Raw genomic sequence first — 21,818 nt, forward strand, 5'->3', positions numbered from 1 at the left:
ACCCCTCCTTGGGTTTCCGAGGCAGTATCACTACGGAAGTAGGAATGCCCAACCTTCCTTCCGAGGAGTGGCTGGTGGGTTTGAACCGCCTGCCTTCTGGTTAGGAGTCAAGTGCCTTAGCCACTATGCTACCAGAGCTCCTACCTTTTGCCTAGTCTCTTCAATTGACTTTTGCCATGTTATGCTAAATATTTCACAAGCATTATATCATTTAATGTTTACAACAATCATATAACTGTGCCCATTTTGCAGATGAGGTTACTGAGGCAACTGGTAGGTGAAGGGACTTGCCTAACACAACACAGCTACTAAGGTAGGAGCTTTATCCTACAGGCTGCTGCAGGATTTTGATTTCACCTTCTGCAGCTCCCGTGGTGTTTTCTTACACCATGGTGAAATCTACCTCCCTAGGTTAGTCACCAGATGATCAGAGGAAAAGTATATGGTCCTGCTGTGGAAGCATTTGCTCCTTCCCCTCCTAAATCTTTCCATTCCCTAAGCAACAGCTGCTGAGCTGCCCCACCACATGCTTCAATGTCACCTCCTCTGTGAAAGCTGAGTTAACTCATCCGCCTTTAAAAACTTGCCTGACTCTGCTGCCAATAGGATGACATTTACACAACTGAACTCTTGAGTACAATGCTTGTGTGATCTGGCCCTCACAGAATTCCGTTAGCCTCATTCCTCCAGCTACTGCCTTTCCTATTTCCTTTCTCACTGTCTGCTCAAATTTCCCCTCCTCTGTGAAGTCATCCCTAGTTTTCCTAAAGAGTGCTTTTCTCTACACCCTTCTCCCAGTGGTATTTTGGCCAGGACACTGAGCAGTGGGGATTTAGATGGCATCTTGGCCTTTTCCTAGCAGAGCCACTCACATGTATTACTGCAGGTTTCCAAGTCTTCCTTTTCTGAAGGTTACCCACAAAACAAAAACACAAACAACTCAAGCCAACTGCCATCGAGTCAGTTCCGACTCAAAGCGAGGGACCCAGTTAGGACAGAGTAGAATTGTCCTATACAGTTTCCAACGTTGTAAATCCTTACAGAAGCAGACTGTCTTCTCCCTCTCTGGCAGAGTGGCTGGTAGGTTCGAACAGACCTTTCGGTTAGCAGCCAAATGCCACCAATGCTCTTTGACCTCAAGGTTAAAACCAAAACCAAACTCACTGTCGTAGAGTGGATTTGACTCATAGCAACTCCTCCCTCAATTTCCCAGGCGGTATCTCTACACAAGTAGATTGCCTAATCTTCCTTCCGAGGAGTGACTAATGGGTTTGAACCACCAGCCTTCTGGTTACCAGTCAAATGCCTTTGGCACTACGCCACCTCAAGGTTATAATGGGGGAAATACAAAGCATAGCTAGCTCAGTATCAGGCACGGTGTAAGCCTTCACTCCTGTCCAGTAACAGAACTGACAGCTCCTCAAGGCGGTCAGCTTTTACCCTCCCTTAAAACAGCGTGTTTTTTAATCAACTTTTCTGCCCCTCAGTTTCCTCAAGTGTAAAATGCGAACTCTTGGACCAGTATCTAGCACTATAGCTAATGCTATCTACTACCACCGCGGCCAGTATACTCCTGCGGCGGGGACAGCTCGAGGCTGGAGCTTGTTATGTCTGGTGCACAGAATCCAGTGGTAAGGCGGGATGGCAAGAGAATGTTTGTGGCCAGCACCGCCCTCTCCGCGGCCCACTCGCCCGGCCCGCCTCCGCAGCTGTCAGGACGAAGGGCCTGCACCGGTCCACCAAACCTAGACGTCCCAGGCCGCGCCTCCACCTCCCGGCTCCGCACAAGGTACCCTGCGCCCTTTTCCCCTCCACGGGTTCCCATTAGCCGACGGATTTCTTTGTTAGACGGAGCGCGCCTCTTCCATTGGCCCACCGGACTGCCGGTCTTATTAGTACGTGGCCCCGCCCCGCGTGCGGCCCCTAGGCGGCCTCCTTGCCCCGCCCCCTCCCGGGGACGCGCCGGGGAACGCGCTCAGCCCTTCGCTCGTATTTGCAGCGGTCGTGGGGCGCGGAGGTGGTGGGGAACTGCGACCGCGGGTCGCGCAGGCTGCGAAGGAACAGCGGGACTGGCCGGGCGCACCGGCGCACCGCGCCCTGAGGTGGCCCCTGGGCGGCGGCGGGGCCGCGCTTCCTGAGGGCCTTTCCACGGGCACCTGGCAGCAACCCATCTGCCAGGCCGCCCGACCGGCGCCGGCTGAGAGCCCGGCATGGCCCCGCGGCCCGGCGTGTGACGGCCCGCGCCCCAGCGAGCCCGCTCGCCAGCCATGTCGGCTGCCAAAGAGAACCCGTGCCGGAAATTCCAGGCCAATATCTTCAACAAGAGCAAGTGTCAGAACTGCTTCAAGCCGCGCGAGTCTCATCTGCTCAACGACGAGGACCTGAGCCAGGTGAGCGCTGTGGGCTGGGCGGGGGCGGGGGAGCCGAGGGAAGGAGTCCGGGGCTTCGAGGGCGGGGTCCAGGGGGCCGAGGGTGGGAGAACCCGAGGCAGGGGAACCGAGGGAGGGCGAGGGCCAGGGGACCTAGGGCGGAGGGGCCGAGGGCAGGGGACCGAGGGTACGGGGGCCGGGGGCTGGAGGGAGGATCGAGGGAGGGAGGTCGGGGCCAGGAGAACAAGGGTGGGGATTCCTGCGTCCCCCGCAGTTAGCTTGGGCCAGACACTCTCCGGGCCCACGAGAGGCTACCCTATCCCCAACACCCGCCGTACCCCGACTTGCTCCGGGACAGAGGTGGGAGCGGGTCTATCCTTGAAAATCCGATGTAACCAGGAAGATGTGCGCCAGTTTGGGACCAGGGATGGCGGTGGGAAGTGCATGGGTACAGGCGGACAAAGGGAAAATCCTCAAGTATGCCGAAAAATAACATCCTTTCCTTTTCCCATCGCCACCGTATGATTCATGCGTTTTGGGTGACTCAAAAATGCCTGGGTTTTCTTAGGAGGGACAAAGTGCTTGGGGATAGCCTGCTGCTTTGGAGAGCCCTTAGAGTTTGTCTTGGGGCCACACTTGGTGACTGGAGGACAGGTTGGTCATTATCCTGCCAGGCCTAGCCTGCATTAATTCTAAGTCATCATTGCTGTCAGTGTCCATGAGGGGACAGACAGCCTTTTGCTGTCTGAGGAGGGTCTGGCTCTTGAACTTAAACTGGAGGACTTTTTGTTGATGGGAGAGCTAGGGTTTTCTCTCCCAGCCGGCCTTCCCCATCCTCCATTCAGTAGTGGAAGGATGGATCCTCACTTAGCCTGGCATCTGTCAAATGAAGGCTTTGGACTAGTTTGTTGTTGTTGTTATGTGCTGTCGAGTTGGACCCGACTCATAGCGACCCCTCCTTGGGTTGCTTAAGCACTGTGATACCAGAGCTCCCAAACCTGCATCATCCTTGGATGAGAGTCGCAGGGCCATAGACCTGGAGAGTTGGTTTAGGAGATGGGAACACTGTACTTTTAACGCTCACTAAAGGATTTGTGCCTAAGGCACTTGACTGCTAACCAGAAGGCTAGCGATTCAAACCCACCAGCCACTCCTTGGAAGGAAGGATACGCAATCTACTTCCATAGTGATGCTGCCTTGGAAACCCAAGGAGGGGTCGCTATAAGTCGGACCCGATTCAGTGGCAGTGGGTTTGGTTTGAAGCTCTGGTAGCGTAATGCCTAAGGCACTTGACTGCTAACCAGAAGGCTGGTGGTTCAAACCCACCAGCCATTCCTCGGAAGGAAGGTTGGGCAACTACTTCTGTAGTGATACTGCCTTGGAAACTTGACGGCACATAACAACAACAACAAAGGATTTGGCCATAGCCCCACTGGCTTTTAGGACTCACTGCATTGGCTGCTCATGAACTCCAAATCTTCCAGGATTCATAAACATTTGACAGGGCTTAGGATGTGTAGAACTGGATTCTTGGGTTTGTGACCAGGCTATGTTTGCATCTTCTTAGAATATGTTGGTAGACTCTCATCTCCCCAGTCTTAGTCCTCTTCACAGAGGGTCCTCTCATCCTGGACTAGCTCGGTAGCCTGGGGAGCTCCCTTCATATTCCATGCCAGTGTGACCTAGTTGAAGCCATTACTGAAGAAAAACCTTTAGAATGAAAATAGAGCTCAGAAGTGTGCCCAGCCTGCCTGTTTTAATGCTGTTTAAGTGCACACAGGGTAGGTTTATTCACATAGTGGATGGAGTGGGGTGGAGAGCAGAGATTATGGCTGGGAATTCAGGGCCTTCCTCTGAGGTCAGACTTCTAGCTCTTTTCACTTAAAAATGAAAAGCTTGAGCAAACACTCAACTCTGAAGTCGTAGGTTGTGTGAACATGAACGGCCTTTGAGAAATTCAGCTTGGTAAGGGCAGAATTCAGTTTCTCAGTTAGGTGCTGTACAGTTTCAGGAGTCGATTTTGAGGGAGAACTGACTACTACTACTCATCTGGATGGGTTTTCCTGGGAAGCCGCTTGTGTGGTGATGAGTGACCTACATTAAAGAAGAGTAAAGAGATTTTGCTTCTCTTGTCTTGGCTGTCCCTTTTAGCACTTGCCTTTGAACAAGTCAGTCACTTTGTTTATGTCCTTATCTATAATTTGGGAATAATGCTCCCTGACTGGCCTCTCTCTGGTGAGCTATTATGAAAAGCAAAGAATGATATTAGACTTTTTTCTTTTACAATTTAAAAACAAACAAGAAACTATCTACAGAATAGTCAACTTTGACTTAGGAAGTTTCTGGGCTTGGCACAGGATGTTCTGGGAGAGCTTTCTAAGTTTCCTGGATATTCCAAACAGCTGCCAAATTTGCTAAATTAGGTATTTAAACCTAATAGGAGACGTTTTCTGGTTAAGAATATTAAGAGTAGAACCTGCATATCTGAGTTGAGTGTGTTAAAAACAATTTTTTAAAAAATTATTGATTATTTTTGGGATGGGAGATGAATTTAAAATACTTTTTCACTATTATCCAAAATTTAATTGTGGGTTAGGAATAGTTCTGAGACTTCTAGGGCACAACTAGAACGGCAGTTTCTGAAATGAGTGGTATTATTTGTTCTGGGGGAGATTAGCCAGCCTTCTTCCTCCTGGGATCTTTCAGGAAGAAACTGCTCTTGAAAAAAGAGGAGGGAACTTCAGCGCTGTTGCCAACAGCCTTAGCTGTTGCTCTCTCTATCCGGCCCCCCTAGTCTCTTACTCCCATTCTTACAGGCTCAGTTAGAAAACCTGAGCCAATTTGTTCCCACTGGTCTCTCCCAAGCCCCTGTTTCCTACTGCCCCTCACCACTCTGAGTTAATTTTAGAAGAGCCAAGCTGGAAGTGGTGTCAGTGAGCTACCCCTCTCTTTGGTGGGCAAGGACACTGAGACCAGGGAGGCCATAAGCAACAGCAGTAGTAACTGACTTTGGCTATTGGGATGCCATCTTCCCAGGAGCAGATGTTTAACATATCTCCCAGACTCCTTCTGAGTTGAACTTTATTTCCTCAGCTGTGGGTTTTGTTTGTTTGTTTTTGACCTAGAATTGTTCAGGGAAAACCTCTTCCATCAGACCTAGAAGGGACATAGAGAGCAGCTAATTTAACTACTTCTTTGAACTGATGAGAAGGGTAATGAGTTGCCCAGGTCAGAGACAGAACCAGGGTCCTTCATCCACTGTTCTTTTCCCTTCTCCTTTTCAGGGTCTGTAAAGGGATCCTATGAGTGTATAATGACAGTGATGTCAGGGATAGTCATGTTGCATAAGTACTCCAGAGCGGAGGGCAGGTTTGGATGAGCAGTCCTTTGTCCCTTCCTCACCACTGGAATTCAGAATGGCCCAGGATAAATCACAAGCAACAGTCCGATATTACTTGTCACTCACCTTCCAGTCCAGGCCCTCTCCACAGGGTGGCATGTACCCTTCCACCTCTTCTGTGCATTACTCTGCATACATATGGACTCACATATGTAGTCAAACCTTTTAAACCTAAATCGTATATATTTGCTTTGCAACATATTTTATTTTTCCTATTTAACAACATGTCTTAGAGTTCTTTTCTTGATATTACACATAAATATATCAAGACCTTTTTATGTGTTATACCGTTAGGATATAATTGTGACTGATAATTATTGATGGCTATCTGGGCAGCTTCTGGGTTTTATTGTTGCAAAACAGTAAATGCCTGACTGAACATCTTTATAAATGCTTTTGGTTGTGTGCTCTCATGCTAGTATTTCTCTGGGGCAGATACCAAAAAATAGAGTAAGTGTGTTGACATCAAGTACATTAATTACTGTTTTTTTTACAGACACTACCAAATTGCCTTCCCATAATGGCTGTGTCATACCATTGCCCAGGCTGGATATTTTCAAATGATTGAATTCTTTTATAATTTCCCCCATTACTAGTGAGGTCAAGCTTCTTTTTATCATGTTTGAGTAATTTTTATTTCTTCTGTGGATTGCCTTTTTATATTATTTGCCTGTTTTTCTATTGGGTTAGTTTTTTTCTTCTATTGATTTGTAGAACTTTCTATATATTCTAGGGCAGAGGTTGACAAACTTTTTCTGTAAAGGACTGGATAGTAAACATTTTAGGCTTTGTGGCCCATAGTCTCTGTGGCAACTAACTCAGTTCTGCTATTTTAGCGTGAAAGTAGTTATATATTACCTAAACTAGTGGTGTGGCTGTGTGCCAACAGATGGGCAGCAGGATTTGGCCTGCAAGCCATCATCTGCTGACCCCTCTAGATAGTAATCTGATGTCTGTGATATATGGCAGGTGTTTTCTCTTAGGTAGTCCCTGAATGGTGCAAATAGTGTGCTTGGCTTCTAACTGAAAGATTGGTAGTTGGAGTCCATGCAGAGGTGCCTGGGAAGAAAGGCCTGGTGACCTACTTCTTAAAAAATCAGCCACCGAAAATCCTATGGAGGAGCACAGTTCTACCCTGATTGCACATGGGGTTGCTATGAGTCAGAATTGATTCACTGGCAATGAATTTGATGTTTGGTTTTATGGTGATTTTGTTGTATTTCATATGGTAGTTTTAAATGTGAATGTAGTTATATCTGTGTTTTCCTTTATAGTTTGATGATGTAGTCTCATGATGAAGATCTTCTTCCCAAGATTATAAAATAGTCTGTAATATTTTCTTAATTCTTTTATATTTTTATATTTACCTTTTTGTTTTTTATGAAATTAATTATAGCTAAAGGCAGAAATTCTAATAGAGGCTCTTGAAGTGCTTCAGGTAAATTACAATAAAGGTCTGCCTCCAGAGGATGGCAGGAATCCTCAGAAACTGTTGTTGTTGTTATGTGCCGTGGAGTCGGCCCCGACTCATAGCGACCCCTCCTTGGGTTTCCGAGGCAGTATCACTACGGAAGTAGGATTGCCCAACCTTCCTTCCGAGGAGTGGCTGGTGGGTTTGAACCGCCAGCCGTCTGGTTAGCAGGCAAGTGTCTTAGCCAGTGATAGGATATTGACAGTCGATCAATAGTGGAGTTGAGGGTAACTCCCATGTTACTAGCTTGGAGACTTGAATGGATAGAGGTATTTTTAAAAAAGGATACTTTTAAAAGAGGATAACAGATTTAGGGTGTGATAGGGTAAGTTTTGACCTTGTAGAGGTGCCCATTTGCTTCTTAGGTGGAGATACTTGCTCAGGTAGTCGGAGCTCCTGGCTTAGATTTTGGGCACAGGATAGAGGCAGGGGTAGGAGTTACTTATTTTTTAAAAAAATTTTATTGTGCTTAGGGTGCAGATTTACAAAGCAAATTTGTTTTACATTCAACAGTTCATGTACATCTGATTATATGCCCCGATTACCATCTCTGACCTTAACAAACTCTCCTCTCCTACTGTCTCTGTGACCACCCCTTCCCTGTGCCATTCTTAAGTATGTATTTCTGTCTGTCCACCTTTCCCTCTGTGTGAGTGCTGCCCCTCGGTTGTCTCATGGCTGATTGCTTTAAGGGGTGCATCTCCCAAGAGTAGGTGAGTGCATTGCCCTGGGGTAGATGCCATGCATGTAGGTCTTTTTCCTGTTGGGCTGAGAGTCAATCCATGGGAGTGAGTCTGTTTCTAGGCCCGAAGGGTAATCTGGGGCCATAATCTCAGGGATTCGACCAGACGCTATCCAACCAGTAATTCTGGTCATTTTTGCATTTTTGAGTTTTGTTCCACATTTTTCCTCCCACTCTATCGAGTATCTTAAGTTTTGATCCCTTTCTGAATGGTTGGCATTAGTAGCTGGGCACCATCTAGTTCTTCTGGTCTCGAGGTCCATCTTATCCCTGTACTATAGTTTCCAGATGCCTTTGATTCACTCTTCTTTGATTCAGGTGAGAGGCCTGAATCATCTTAGATGGCCGCTCGAAAGCTTTTAAGACCCCAGTCACTACTCATCAAAGTAGGTTGTAGAACAAGATTTTTATGTACTTTGTTGTGCCAATTGAGCATGATGCCCCCTGAGACTATAGTCCTGAGTCAGCAGGCCCAGTGATTATCGCTCTCAAAATGTTCTGTTGTCTCTGAGAAGTTACTCCAACTCTGCCTTCTGTTGATTCTATAATGTATGTGGCTAATTTTGTCACACAAGTGCATATGTAAGATTATCTTCAGCCAAATCTATCTTTGGTCTAGGATATATCCTGTTTGGGTAGGAATTTTTTTTTTAATTGTAAAATTTACATAACAAAATTTATCATTTTAACTACTTTGTAGTGTACAATTCAGTACACTGAATTTAGCACATTCACAGTGGTGTGTGACCAATATTTCTCTAGTTCTAGAACTCTTTCCTTTACGAGAAAAAGAAACCCTATACCCATTAAGCAGTTACTCCTCATCCCCTAGTGACCCCAGCCCCTCGCACAGAGTGAAATGGGAGAAGAAAATGGAAGAATCAGCTTATAGTAGATGGAAGAGGGGAGCTGTTGAGGAAGCCAAGGAAGTGAATTGGAGGCAGCTGGTGGTGATTGGGAGAAACAGGTCTGGAACCCAGGGTTCTCAGCTTCCAAATCCTCTTCCCAGCCTTTGTCTGGGTTTCTAGTCTTTGTCTGGGTTTTGAATCATGAAATTTGGTTCTCCTACTGACTTGTGTGACTTTCAGCATCCCTTTTTGGTGGGAAGAACTGCATTAGAGCTTAAGTTCTAGTCTTGTTTCTACCTGTGTTTTGTTGTGTCTCCTTGGCTGAGTGGATTTCCCTCTTCAGGCTTCGAACTTCCCATTTGGAACCTAAGGAGGTTAGTCTTCACCTCTTCTGGACTCTTCTGTCCTTCATGTCTACTTCTTTCTCCTGAAATATTCAGGGCTGCTGGGGAATTGAGGTGGGAACCCCAGATGTAGAGGGATGCCTGGACTGGGTCTGTGAGTCATTTCATCTTTATCCGTTTGTTCCTTTGGCATTCTTAGATTTTCATTTCTTAGTTCTTTGACTTAATACTTTTCTCAGAAACAGCAAACGTACCCTTTTGAGTGACTTACATGGGAATTGGTAGGTAGTTTGGCAGGGAGTATGTTTCCCAGACACGCCTTCTCATCCTTGTGTCACCTGGAGTGAATGTCTGATTACTTCTAGAGTTTGGACCAAACAAACAAAAAAACTGAACTTACTCCATCAAGTCAATTCTGATTCACAGTGACTCCATTGGGTTTTCAAGGCTCTAAATCTCTATGGAAGCAGATTGCTTCATCTTCCTTCCACAGAGCAGCTGGTGTTTCAAACCACTGATCTTTTGGTTAGCAGCCAAATGCCTTTACCACTATACATCCAGAGCGCCTTAAAGTCTCGTCCGAGGGTTGACAGTTTTTTTCCTTAAAGGGATGCCATTGCTGTTGAGTTGCTTCTGACTCTTAGTGACCCTAAAGGACAGAGTAGAACTGCCCTGTAGGGTTTCTAGGGCTGTAATCTTTACCGAAGCACACTGCCACATCTTTTTCTTGCAGGGTGGCTGGTGGATTGGAACTGCCAACCTTAATGGTTAGCAGTAAACACTTAACCATTATGCCACCAGGGCTGCTTCTTAAAAGGGATAGATAGTAAATAGTTTAGGCTCTGTAAGCCAACAGGCAAATTCAAGGAGTTAACTTTTATAACCACTTTAAAGCCATTTTTGGGTCTTTCTTAGTCGCCTGGTAGATTTGGCCTGTAGGCATGGGGCTAGATCCGAGTATCCACTAGAACTCTTCTGTGAGCCACATGTAATTTAACATTTTGTAGTTGTCACATTTAAAAAGAGCAAGTGAAATTAATAAATTGTATTTAATTTATATATCAAAATTATCATTCCAGCAAGAGCCCTAGTGGCTCATCAGTTAAGGACTCAGCTGCTAACTGAAAGGTTGATGATTTGAACCCACCCAGCTGCTCTGTGGGAGAAAAGACCTGGCAGTCTGCTCCTGTAAAGATTACAGCCAGTAAAACCCTAATGGGGAGACTCAACAGCACCCAACAACAACAACAGTAACATGGAAATAAGTTACTATTGTGTGTATTCTACACTTACAACACATTTCTAGATAGTTGCTTAGTCCTGCATGGTGTTATCTGTGCAGAGAGCTTCTAGGATTCTAGGAGTGCTGCATCTCTCTTTACCCAGAACTTTCCTGTTTGTTCCCCTACCCCCCCCAGCTCTTGGTGTCTTCTTGCCCACTTTTGGGGGTACCTTCTTTGACTGCCACATTTTCTTTGGCAGTGATGTGCTTTTCCTTTGGGTATATTTGAAAACTGTCTACAGCTTGGACCCCACTTCCTCCTAGGCAGAATTGTGGATAGTGGGAGGATGCTGGCCAGGCTGAGTAGGCCTGCCTCCTGAGGAGTGAGGGAAGAGGGGTGATGCAGAGGGAAGATGGTATTTTCCCCTCTAGGCCAATTACCGGAGAGTTTCGACTTTGCAGCTAGCTTCTTAACATAGCTCTTTGTATGTGTTGAGTGTTTTGTGGTTGTATCCTAGCTGCTATTTCTCCTGTATTCTAGCCTCTTACTTGGTCTTTCCCTCAGAGTTTTTCCTTCTGTCACATGGAAGGATTATAGTCAAAGATCTATTCTATTCTTGGCACAAATGTGCAGGGTGACCTTAGGGAGATTGCTTTACCTCTTACCTATGCCTCAGTTTCCCACCTATAGGGTGGATGTCCATGTTTTGCTACAGGGAGTGGTGGGCTAATGAAATAGGTGTGGGCCTAGCAAAGCCGGCCCCTTATCAAGCCCACTTCCTGGAGATTCATGTTCTGGACAGTATGCTGATTGCTCCTATGGGGGGGATTGTCTTTATCTGGGATGTCCTGGGAGTACTGGGGCCCTGATGCTGGTTAGTGGAATAAAGACATCTGATTTGGAGTGTTTATCTGAGTTGTTCCCAGTCTGCCATTTAGTCTTGAAAGCAAGGAAAGAGCTTTTAAGGAGAAAGACTGAGAGCCAAGTGCCATCCTAGAACCTATGCTACAGAGGAGGGAGGGAGGGGTGTGGAGGAAAGTGAAAAGCACTAGTGCTAACTTGGAAGCCTTTAATCTAAGACAACAGGCTTTTCTTTTACCTTGGGAAACTCAATGCCAAAACGCCTTTTCCATCTGAAATGACATAGTTGGACCAGGTCAGTGGTTTTCAAATTTTCATGAAATTGTCAAGTCTTTTACCAAAGGAACCTCGCATAGAAATGCTGTACGTACAACAAAAAAAGTGACACAATTATGGGCCAACTTGGTCTCCCTAGCCCCCTTCAGCTCTCACTCTGGAGCTGTGGATCCTGTCTGAGGAAACCGCTGTATATGGTGTGGTCACTCCAATTTTTAGCAATGGGGGTTCTGTGAAATTCTAGTGATTTCTGCACAGCTGCGTTGGGCAGGACCCTAGAACTCTCCAGCCCACTGATGCCTGCATGATCACTTCTTTTGGGAGGTGAGAACCCAGTGGGTTGATTCACTGGCATTTTGTCTCTGGAGACTGCAACTGGAATCTTCCAAACCATGCACTGGTTTTCTCAGTCAGGGTCATCTTAGTTCACACGAAACCACAGCCTGCTTTTGCCTGGAGCCTGTAACCCTTCCAGTTCCTTCCTGTCTTTGCTTTCAGCTGGACCACAACCCTGCTGCACTGAGGGCTGCCCTGGTCTTGGGGACATCTTGCAGTGGGAGTTTGTGCAGGGGTCTGGTACACCCTACTGATGCTAGTACTTGATAAAACATTTTATGATCATAGTCTCCTTCCAACCTTGGAAATCTAGAGATACAAGTAGGGCTGCTGGCAGTTTTGCCACTTAGAGGAGGAGTACATTTAGTTTTAGAGGTTGAGCAGCCTGCCCATGTTACTTGGATGCTTAATGATGGAGCTTGATATGGGTGTTTAAAAAGAGACTGCTATACCTGGCTTTAACTTGATTTACATACTTGTTACTATTCCTGTTTTGCTTGGGTCACCTTGGTGGTAGAGAGGATGGGTTATTGCTGGGAGGAGGAGCCTCCAGGGACTGTGCTGTCCCCCTATCCGTTGAGCAGGAGAGGAATTGTCCCCATTAGTGGATGGAGCAGCTGACACCCAGGGAGATTTGGACTAGCCTTGGTCACAGAAGGCCAGTGAGGCTTTCTCAGAATCCTCTGTAATAAGTCCTCTGGTAACTTTGCTCTCAGGAATAAGGTGTGGCCCTGACTTGGACTCTATAGTGCTGGAGTGTGAGGCAGTGTAGGGCATTTTGTAGGTCATAGTGCATGTTCTAAAATCTCCTAAGCCCCCAGGCATCCACATCCTCAAGACAGGCTGTGGGTTGTGGTAGTAACCACAACTTTGGCACAGCTCTGAACAGGAAGCTCTTTTTTTACCCCTGGAAGAGAAATTCAGAATCAGGAAATAGTTGTGTTCTTGATCTCTGTAGGTTCTAAAGCTGGCTTAATAGACAGACCAACCAGGATCCATGGTATACTTTTCAGAACTGGCTTCTTACATCAGCATGGTCCTGGCCCAAAGCTAAAGGCACTAAGGAGCAGGTGTATAATAACACTGGGAGTCTCAGCTGAGCCAGAGCCAAAGTCCACATCTCCAGGGTCTCCCAGTGCTACCTATGGAACCCTGTCTATACAAGAACTGGAAGGGGGTTTGGGGTAGGGGATGTTGACTTTGAGTGGAGTCGGGCAGGCCTTGAGCTTCCTAGTGCCCTGTGCCCTGGCCTAGAATCTGACGAGCTCCTGCTTTTCATTCAGATGTGGTCAGGTGATTGGGTGCAATGAATAAGATACAGACTTTTAGTTCAGATTTGGGTTCAAATCCTGGCTCCATTTTCAAAACTGATTAAACAAGTTACTTAGAGTATAAATATCTGTTTCCATCATCTGAAAGATGAGGCTCATGATCACACCCGTGTCTTTGGGTGCCTTTGAGGACGATAGAAGATGCTGATAAAGCATATCAGATTCTGAGTTTGCAAGTGCTTGAGGGTGTGGTGGGTGCTCAGGACATAGGCCTATGTTCAGGCATTACCCATGAAGCATGGGGCACACAGATGTAAGTCGTGGGCCCTGCCTTGTGGAGCTTGCCCTTTAGTACCTAGGTTGTGTGCATGTCTTTTTTGAATGTCCACTATGGGCAGGTGCTGGGCAAGACAGTGCAGGTACATAGTAGAGCAGAGCAAAAGCCCTAGTCCTCATGAACCCCAGTAGATGATGGGATATTTGAGGTGGAAAGGACCTCAGAGATCATGGGCTCCAAACTTTACAGATGAGGAAACAAGCTAGAGAGTAGAAGAGACTTCCTCCATAATTTCATGGAGAGCTGAAAGTCATACCCCTAATTCTGAGTTCCCAGCCTGCTCGCATAGAACAACCCAGAGGCCTTCTTACCTCTGCCCTGCTTTGTACTAATCAGCAACTTTTGACAGTAGCCCCTGGAGGATTGAAAGAGACATTGTCAGATTGGTTGTGTAGGTTTGATTTTCAGAACATATATTGTAAATTAAAAAGATTGAATTGGTGAACCGAGGCAAAACAGAATGAAGTGCCATCCATCCTGCACCATCTCCATGATTGGTTGTGGGTTGGACCATTGTGATCCATAGGATTTTCATTGGCTGATTTTTTTTTTTTTTTAAATTGCGATTTGGGTGAAAGTTTATAAAGCAAATTCACTTTCCATACAGCAGTTCACACACACACGTTGTCTCATGGCATTGACTACAATTTACCCCAATGCACCAGCTCCTTTCCTACTTCCTCCTGATAGTTACCTCTTCCCTGTGTCCATCCCTCCATGTACTCCTGCCCCCTGAGCTGTCTCCCTGTGTATAAACAGTCCCTCTTTCTCCCATAATTGTTATCTCCAAGGAGTATATCTACCTCTGGTACATGTTCAACTCATATGCCTGTCTTTTGTTTGGCTGGAAGCCACAGGTGTGGGTTCAATTCCAGACCTGAAGGGTAGCTAGGGACCACAGTCTCAGTGGTTCCACCAGGCTCTATCAGACCAGCAAACCTGGTCCCCCCACCCCCACTTTTTTTTTCCAAATGATTTTGAGTTTTGTTCCACATTGTTCTCTCTCTCTATCCAGGATCTCCTCCATGATCCCCCTCCGAGTGGTTGACAGTGGTATCTGGGCACCATGTAGTTCTTCTGGTCTCATAGTCATATAGGCTGCAGATCACATGGTGTACCAGTCGCTAGGACTAATTGTTTCTATAAATCTTTGGTTTTCTTCATTCTTCTTAGCTCTGGAAGAGGAGAGACCCATTGTTGTATCTAGAGGCTGTTTGCCAGCTTTTAAGAGTTCTGGTAGCATAGTGCCTAAGGCACTTGACTGCTAACCAGAAGGCTGGCGGTTCAAACCCATCAGCCACTCCTCGGAAGGAAGATGGGGCAATCTACTTCGGTAGTGATACTGCCTCAGAAACCCAAGGAGGGGTCGCTGTGAGTCGGGTCCGACTTGACGGCACATAACAACGACAGCAACAACTTGCCAAAGTAGGAGGTGGAACAGTGTTATGTGTAGTATGTTATTCATTGGCTGATTTTTGGAAGTAGTTCAACAGCCTTTTCTTCCTAGTCTGTCTTGGTTTGGAAGCTCTGCTGAAACCTATTCAACATCATAACAACACTCAAGCCTCCACTGAAAGAGAGGTGGTGACCTTGCATGAGGTGCACTGGCTGGGAATTGAGGCCAGGTCTCTTGCATGGAAAGGTGGGAATTCTACCACTGAATCACCACTGTCCCTTTAAGAATTCTTAGTGCACGGGAAAATGAAGGGGTCAGCACTATGAGTTTAGGGTTTAGCATTATGGAGCACAAGCTGCTCCAGCAAGCAGTGACTGCCTTCAAGTTTTTGCACTAAGTCTTGTAGAGTGTTTCGTGCAGATTCCATAAGTGGCAGATGCAGATCCCAATGTCCTGAATCACTTCTCAGGGGAATATCTGAATTGCTTTTGGCATTCTGGGAGAGGATGGAGGTAAGCCTTGCTTGTTCTGCTAGTACCCCTTGGAGCAGTCCCTTTCCTGGGCATGGGTGAAGCAGCCAGAGGGTTGTAGAGGGCAGTCCAGAGCCAGAGGGTGGGCTTAGTCCTAAACCACAGTGGGCAAGAGGTCTGGATCATTGGTCCCAAGTGCTGATCAGCCACCCAGCCCCCTGGTCCGGTGGGTGCCTTCTGTGGTGCTGAGGTTTTCATGAGCTTAAATCACAGGAACAGTTGACAAACTCTGGGATTATTTATTGAGGTGGTGGTAGTATTAATAGCTAACAGCACTTGCTATGTGCCAAGCCACTGTTCTAAGCATTTTGCATATATTATTAACTCATTTATATTCACAGCAGCCTTATAAGGTAGATAGATAAGATGGAGATAGAGAAAGGTAACAAAACTCGGCCAAGGGCAACGCAGTAAGTGGCAGAACTGGGATCTAAACCCAGACAATCTGACTTAAGCCCACTCTCTCCAGTCCTATGTTACCCTGTTTTCCCACAATGGCCCAAGGAGGGAGTCGATGGCCTTCTGGGTGCTAGGTTTCTGGCCATATGTGGCCTTGTTGGTGGTGAAGAGCTGGGGGCTGTGAAACTGGAAGGGGTATGTGTGTGTTGCAAAGGGTGGGGCTGGAGGATGTGACTTGGCCTGAATTTGTTTTGTTCCTGACTCTCTTCTCTTCCCCCTCACTCTATTCTCCTACCTGTTTCTTAGTGGGAAGGACTTTGTTTTTGAGGGATAGGGCATGCATTTTCCCTGCAAAGCTGTTGCCCCCAAAATTGTCCCCATGCGTATTTTAGTATTCTTCCTTTGGCTATGATGTCGTCATGCTCCAAAAATCCAGCAGCATGGGCTCATTGTCAAGACCAAACAGGGAAGAAGCTTTTTAAAATGTCACGTTCCCCTCCTCCTCCAGCTGCTGTAGCACAGGGAGGAGCCCTGAGCGATTTGCAGGGCATGTGTGTGGGCAGAGGGTTAGGGGGAAGCAGGAATCCCAAGTGGGAGGGAGGATTGCCAATAGGCTGCAACTGCTGATGCTTCTTTCTTGTGCCACTGGAGGTAGTGAGCTGTTTTTTTTTTTTTTTTCCCAAATTGACATGAAATTCACATAACATAAAATAAACCATTTGAAAGTGTACAATTCAGTGGCACAGTATTGTGTAACTACACCTCTGTCTAATTCTAAAACATTTTCTTCACCCCAAAATAAAACCTTGTACCTGTTAAGCATTCACTGTCCATTCCCTACAAACCCCAGCTTCTGACAACTACTAATAAACTTTGGTCTCTACACATTTGCCTGTTTTAGATATTTCATGTAAGTGAGATCATAAGTAGTTGTCCTTTTGTGACTGGCTTACTTCACTCAGTATGTTTTCATGGTTCTTCCATATGGTTGCATGTATCAGAGTTTCATTTCTCTTTCTATTTGAGTAATATTCTGTTGTATGGACATACCATATTCTGTTTTACCTTTTGTCTGTAGTAAATAGTGCTGTAGTGAACATTGATGTGTACATATCTGTATGAGTTACTGTTTCTAGTCTCTTGAGTCTGTACCCAGGAGTGGGATTGCTGGGTCGTACCTGTGTTTTGAATCAGCACATCAAGCCTGATGTTTGCACTGCAGACTGTTGGGGTGAGGAACAAACGAGTTGATGCTGGATAGGTGGAGGACCACCACACAACTCTGCCCCCAGCCAGTGCTCTCTCTTTGGAGGAGTCTAGGATGGAGACCCATGGACTTGCCAGGGGCTGCATCCTCTGGGTGCAGCTGTGAGTTGGTGGTAGGTGAGCCTGTGCCTGCTATGCAGGATGGCCTTCTTGCTTATCCAACCTGTGGCTAAACAGGGGCTTAAATATTGTGTGTGTGTAGAGGGGGGAGGCAAAAGGCCAGATGACTTAGGGAGAACATGATGCCCTCTGGAAGGGTGAGGTAGACAGGGCCCTCCTGGGAAAAGGCCACTTTGTCTAATTCTGGTCAGCTAGGGGCACTCAGGGACAGCTAGAGGAAGAGACCTTGTCTGTCTCGCTTGCCGCTGTATCACCAGGTTTCAAAAGCTTTGTTTCTTTAGCACCAAAATAGCGACTCCCTCCCCCCTTTATTTTCTTGCAGGAAACAGTAACATTGAACTCACATGTATGATACATAAAACTTGTTGAAGGCAGGCAGGAGACATAGCCCTCCCTGTGAGACCAACACTCCCAGGACATACTCTGCCCCAACTCTGCCTTCTGATGGCTTCACAGTTTGAAAACCACTAATTTATTCTAACTTTTGCATTAATATTTTTCATATAATAAAACATCATACAAAAGAATATAAGTAGCACTTATTCACAGTATACTCTGGTAGTGTAGTGCCCAAGGCATTTGACTGCTAACCAGAAGGCTGGCAATTCAAACCCACCAGCCACTCCTCGGAAGGAAGGTTGGGCAATCTACTTCTGTAGTGATACTGCCTCGGAAACCCAAGGAGGGGTCACTGTGAATTGGATCCGACTTGACGGCAATGAGTTTTATGCATAGTATAAATCATCATCATAAGATAATGCCAATGATCCTACCACCTAAGAAATAAAACGTTGTCATTCCCATGAAAATGTCCTCTGTGTCCCTCTCCGATGGTGTCTCCTTCCTCAGAGACAACTTCAGAAGGTTATGGTTGGAGCTGAGGTCCAGGGTGAAGTGCTGGAGCTGACTCACTGAGTATTGCTCTTCAATATGGTGAAAGTTAAGAAGAGAGCAGGGTCAAAAGTGCATTTTGATATAAGCCCCCTGCTTTTCTGTCTCTCCCTGACCTCCTAGGGGCTTCAGAATCTCTGGAGATTACTTCACTGGCCTTTACCAGTAGATGCTGCTTCCTTCGTCAGCCAAACCCCTTCTCCTGGTCTTCTCTCCAAGGCAGAGATTGGCAGTTGTTGAAGTGAAAGGTTTTCCCATCCAGCTGTGTCTAGGAATCTGTATCAATCCAGATGGGCAGACATAGGCTCCGGGAACATGCCAGTTTAAGATGTAGTCTTTTGAGGCAGTGCCTGTTGAAGGGAAAGGACTCAGAAGTGGAAACAAGAGACATGATATAAAGGCTCGTTTGTGTCCCAGCTGATGGAGAGCAGGAGGAATAATCAGGAAGAACTGTGAGCAGAGGCACAAGAGACCAGGAGTGGTGAGCAGGTGGGTGGGACAGAGCAGTTACTGAGCTTGTGTAATTATTGGGAGAGCAGTTGTCTAGGTCAGTGGTTCCCTAATTTTTGGTCTTGGAACCCCTTTATACTCATAATTTTTGAAGACCTCAAGGAGCTTTTGTTTATGTGAGCTATACCAATCTATATTTACTGTTTCAAATATTAAAACTGAGAATTTTAAAAATATTAATTCATTTTAAAATAACAATAAGCCCATTATATGTTAACATAAATGGCATATGTGTTGTTGTTGTGTTTGCCATTGAGTCAGATCTGACTCATAGCAACCCCTCCTTGGCCAACCTTCCTTCTGAGTGGCTGGTGGGTTTGAACTTCCAGCCTTCTGGTTAGCACTCAAATGCCTTATGAAAAAGAAAATTTTGTTTCCCAAAACAAAAAGGTTTTAGTGAGAGGAACTGCATGATTTTTCATTTTTTCAAATTTCTTTAACATCTGTCATCACTGAAGACAGCTGGATTATCTTGTCTTCTGAATTCATTCTGTTGTGATACCATATGCCATGTACCCTGGAAGACTCTATGGTTCTCATGAAAGAATGAGAGTAAAAAAGGCAAGTGATGTCTTAGTGTTATAAAAATAATTCTGGCTCATGGAACTCTTAGGGGACTTGCGGGAGTCCTGGGCCACACTTTGAAATCCACTTTGAAGGCCCTAGATGCCAAGGCAGAGCAGCATTTCAGCTTGACAGATGTGGCAGTAAGGAAGCATGTTGTGATGGATCTGAGGAGGGTTCAGATCTGGGAAGAGACCCGAGACAGCACTTAGAGTGAGCCTACATGAGGGAGAATGAGTGGGGCCAAGTCCTCCTGGCAGGCTTGTTGCAAGAACGCAGGAGAATTATAATAGCAGCCACTCCTGCCAGGCAGTCTGAGCAAGCCTCGTTCTAGTCCTGGCTCACCCTTACCTCCTGCTTCCCAGGCTCTCTGAGGCATAAAGAGGAAGAACATAGTAAGGACATGGATGTTTAGTGTTGGTTCAACAACGGTGTGAAAAACAATGGGGTAGATTTTATTCTCTTGATTTCAGATACAGAGTCTGAGGCTTAGAGAAGGAATTAGCTCTACTTCTATGTTGAACCTCTGTGGTCTGTGGAGGAGGAAGGAAAGAAAGACTCAAAGCAACTTTGTTTAAACTGTGAGCTGCTGATGTGGGGGCTTGAGAGCAGTTTAGGCATTAACAGACTGGGGCAGGTGGCTTGCTCTGCAGCCAGAAGGCAAACTTTCTGTTCCTTGGACTTCAGTCCTTTCATCTGTTCAGTGAGGGAAATTGCAGTTTCCAAGGACTCGTCCAGATTTTGACTTCAGCTTGGTGTTGCACTTGGTGAGTTGGAGATGTGGGGACACAGGGCTAAAACTTGGGTAAGATGTCCAGGTAGAAAGGGAGGTGTTGGTTTCTTCAGGCTAGAAGTGGTATTGACTCCTGGGGAGGTATGCCCTCAGAAGATGTGGGAGTGAAAGGAATGAGTGGAATTTTGGAGGGCAAATAGAGGCCTACAAGTGACTAGTGGAGAGGTTCTTTTGAGGTTGAGTTGGGTGAGGTTAGGGGAAAAACCTGAATCAACTCTCATAATGTGCCTCAGGAAAACTACCTCTTCTTTTTGAGAAACAAATGCTCTTCAATTGAATCTTGCCCCTTGGAGTTTTGGACAGGAATGTTGATGTCTTTATGTTAAATAAGAGAGCTATCCTCTGGGACTTAAATCTTTTTAGTTACACCACTATTTTTTTTATGGCATCTGTGCAGAAAATATTTTCCCTGCCCTGTTCCTCCATGCTCATCTCTCCTTCTAGCCCCAGCCCCTGTCCTCATTGGCTGGGGCTCTTTGTGGAAACGTCTGTGTAGGTTTCTTTTGTCAGCTTTTCAGCTTGACCTTGGTCTACATAGCTGCAGCTGCCTGACCTCAGGGCCTCCCTTCCAGTGCCCCTTCAATCCTTTTTCCATTTTTGGCTTTCGAGGAAGTAATTGTTCATGGTTTGTATTGACAGGTGATCTCTCTTAAAGGTTTAAATAAAAACTTAAGCAGACTTGAATATGAATATTCATAGCAGCACTGTTCACAACAGCCCAAAAGTGGAAACAACCCAAGTGTCCATCGACAGATGAATGGATAAACACAATGTGGTCTTTCTATACAATGGAATATTACTCATTCGTATAGAGAAATGAAGTCCTGATACATGCTACCACATGGATGGATGAACCATGAAAACAGTGAAATAAATCACAAAAGACATATATTATATGATTTTATTTATATGAAATGTCCAGATAGGCAAATGTATAGAGACAGAAAGCAGATAGGTGATTGCTAGGGTCTGGGGGGAGGGAGTAATGGGGACTCCTGCTGCTGATAGGTCCAGAGTTTCCTTTGGGTGATGAAAATGTTCTAAAATTGTGGTGATGGTTGCACAACTCTGTGAATACACTAAAACCCATCAAATTGTATACTTAAAAGGGGTGTATTGTATGGTATGTAAATTATATAAAGCTGTTACCAAAACAAAGCAAACAAGACCGTTTCCACCATCTTGTTTTTGGCTTGTGTCCATATTCACATTTTGCCAAACTATTGTTTGAAATGTCTTCGTTCCATATCTTCCTGTCATTTCCTAATCTAACACAACAGCGCCCATGTCCATTTTCCTCTGCTGCTTGGCTGCCCCAGACCTTGGTGCCCATTTTATGGTCACGGTGTTGGTGTTACCCTCGCACATACACACTATTTGTAGTTGCAACTATGGTCAAGTATGTGTCAGCAGTATGGACCATGTTCTGTGCAGAAACAATAGACCATTAAATAGAGTTTCGTAGAGCTCTGGTCTTTGCTTCACCAAATATTTATTATCTTGCCTCTACCCCATGCTGCTCCTGATATGGCAGAAGGTAGGGCTGTTGACAGCTTGTCGTGAGATCTGGGGGCTTCAGTAGTTGATTTGGACAAGTGAGACTTTATGGTACCAGCTTTTCTTGTGGAGTTATTTGTGATGTGTGTACCCTTTCCTCTTTGTTTCCTGCCCATGTACATGCTGCCAAGGGGGAGGCACAGCTTTGGGACACTGCATGGTGCTGCTACCTTCCATGGATGAAAGCTTGGGCCATTGTCTGCCAACCCTATATATGATCTTGGATACACTCTCCATTTAGACATACCTAATTTTTTAGCTTGTTCACCTATCTATCCGTCCCTATACCCATGTTTGCTTTCACTGACAACTCA

General features: G+C 45.9%; 1 protein-coding gene across 1 annotated transcript in view; it reads left to right on the forward strand.

Moving 5' to 3' along the window:
- Positions 1–2,267: 2,267 nt before the first annotated feature.
- LOC103197533 (myosin phosphatase Rho interacting protein) overlaps positions 2,268–21,818 on the forward strand; it is a 286,080-nt gene continuing 266,529 nt past the window's right edge. The window contains exon 1 of the mRNA XM_042781030.1: positions 2,268–2,390. Within this exon, the coding sequence (XP_042636964.1) occupies positions 2,268–2,390 (123 nt within the window). The remainder of the gene's footprint in view (positions 2,391–21,818) is intronic.

The sequence above is a fragment of the Orycteropus afer genome, unplaced genomic scaffold (genome assembly GCF_000298275.1).
Source record: "Orycteropus afer afer isolate SDZICR_OR568_19922 unplaced genomic scaffold, OryAfe1.0 scaffold00080, whole genome shotgun sequence".
Taxonomy (NCBI): Eukaryota; Metazoa; Chordata; class Mammalia; order Tubulidentata; family Orycteropodidae; genus Orycteropus; species Orycteropus afer.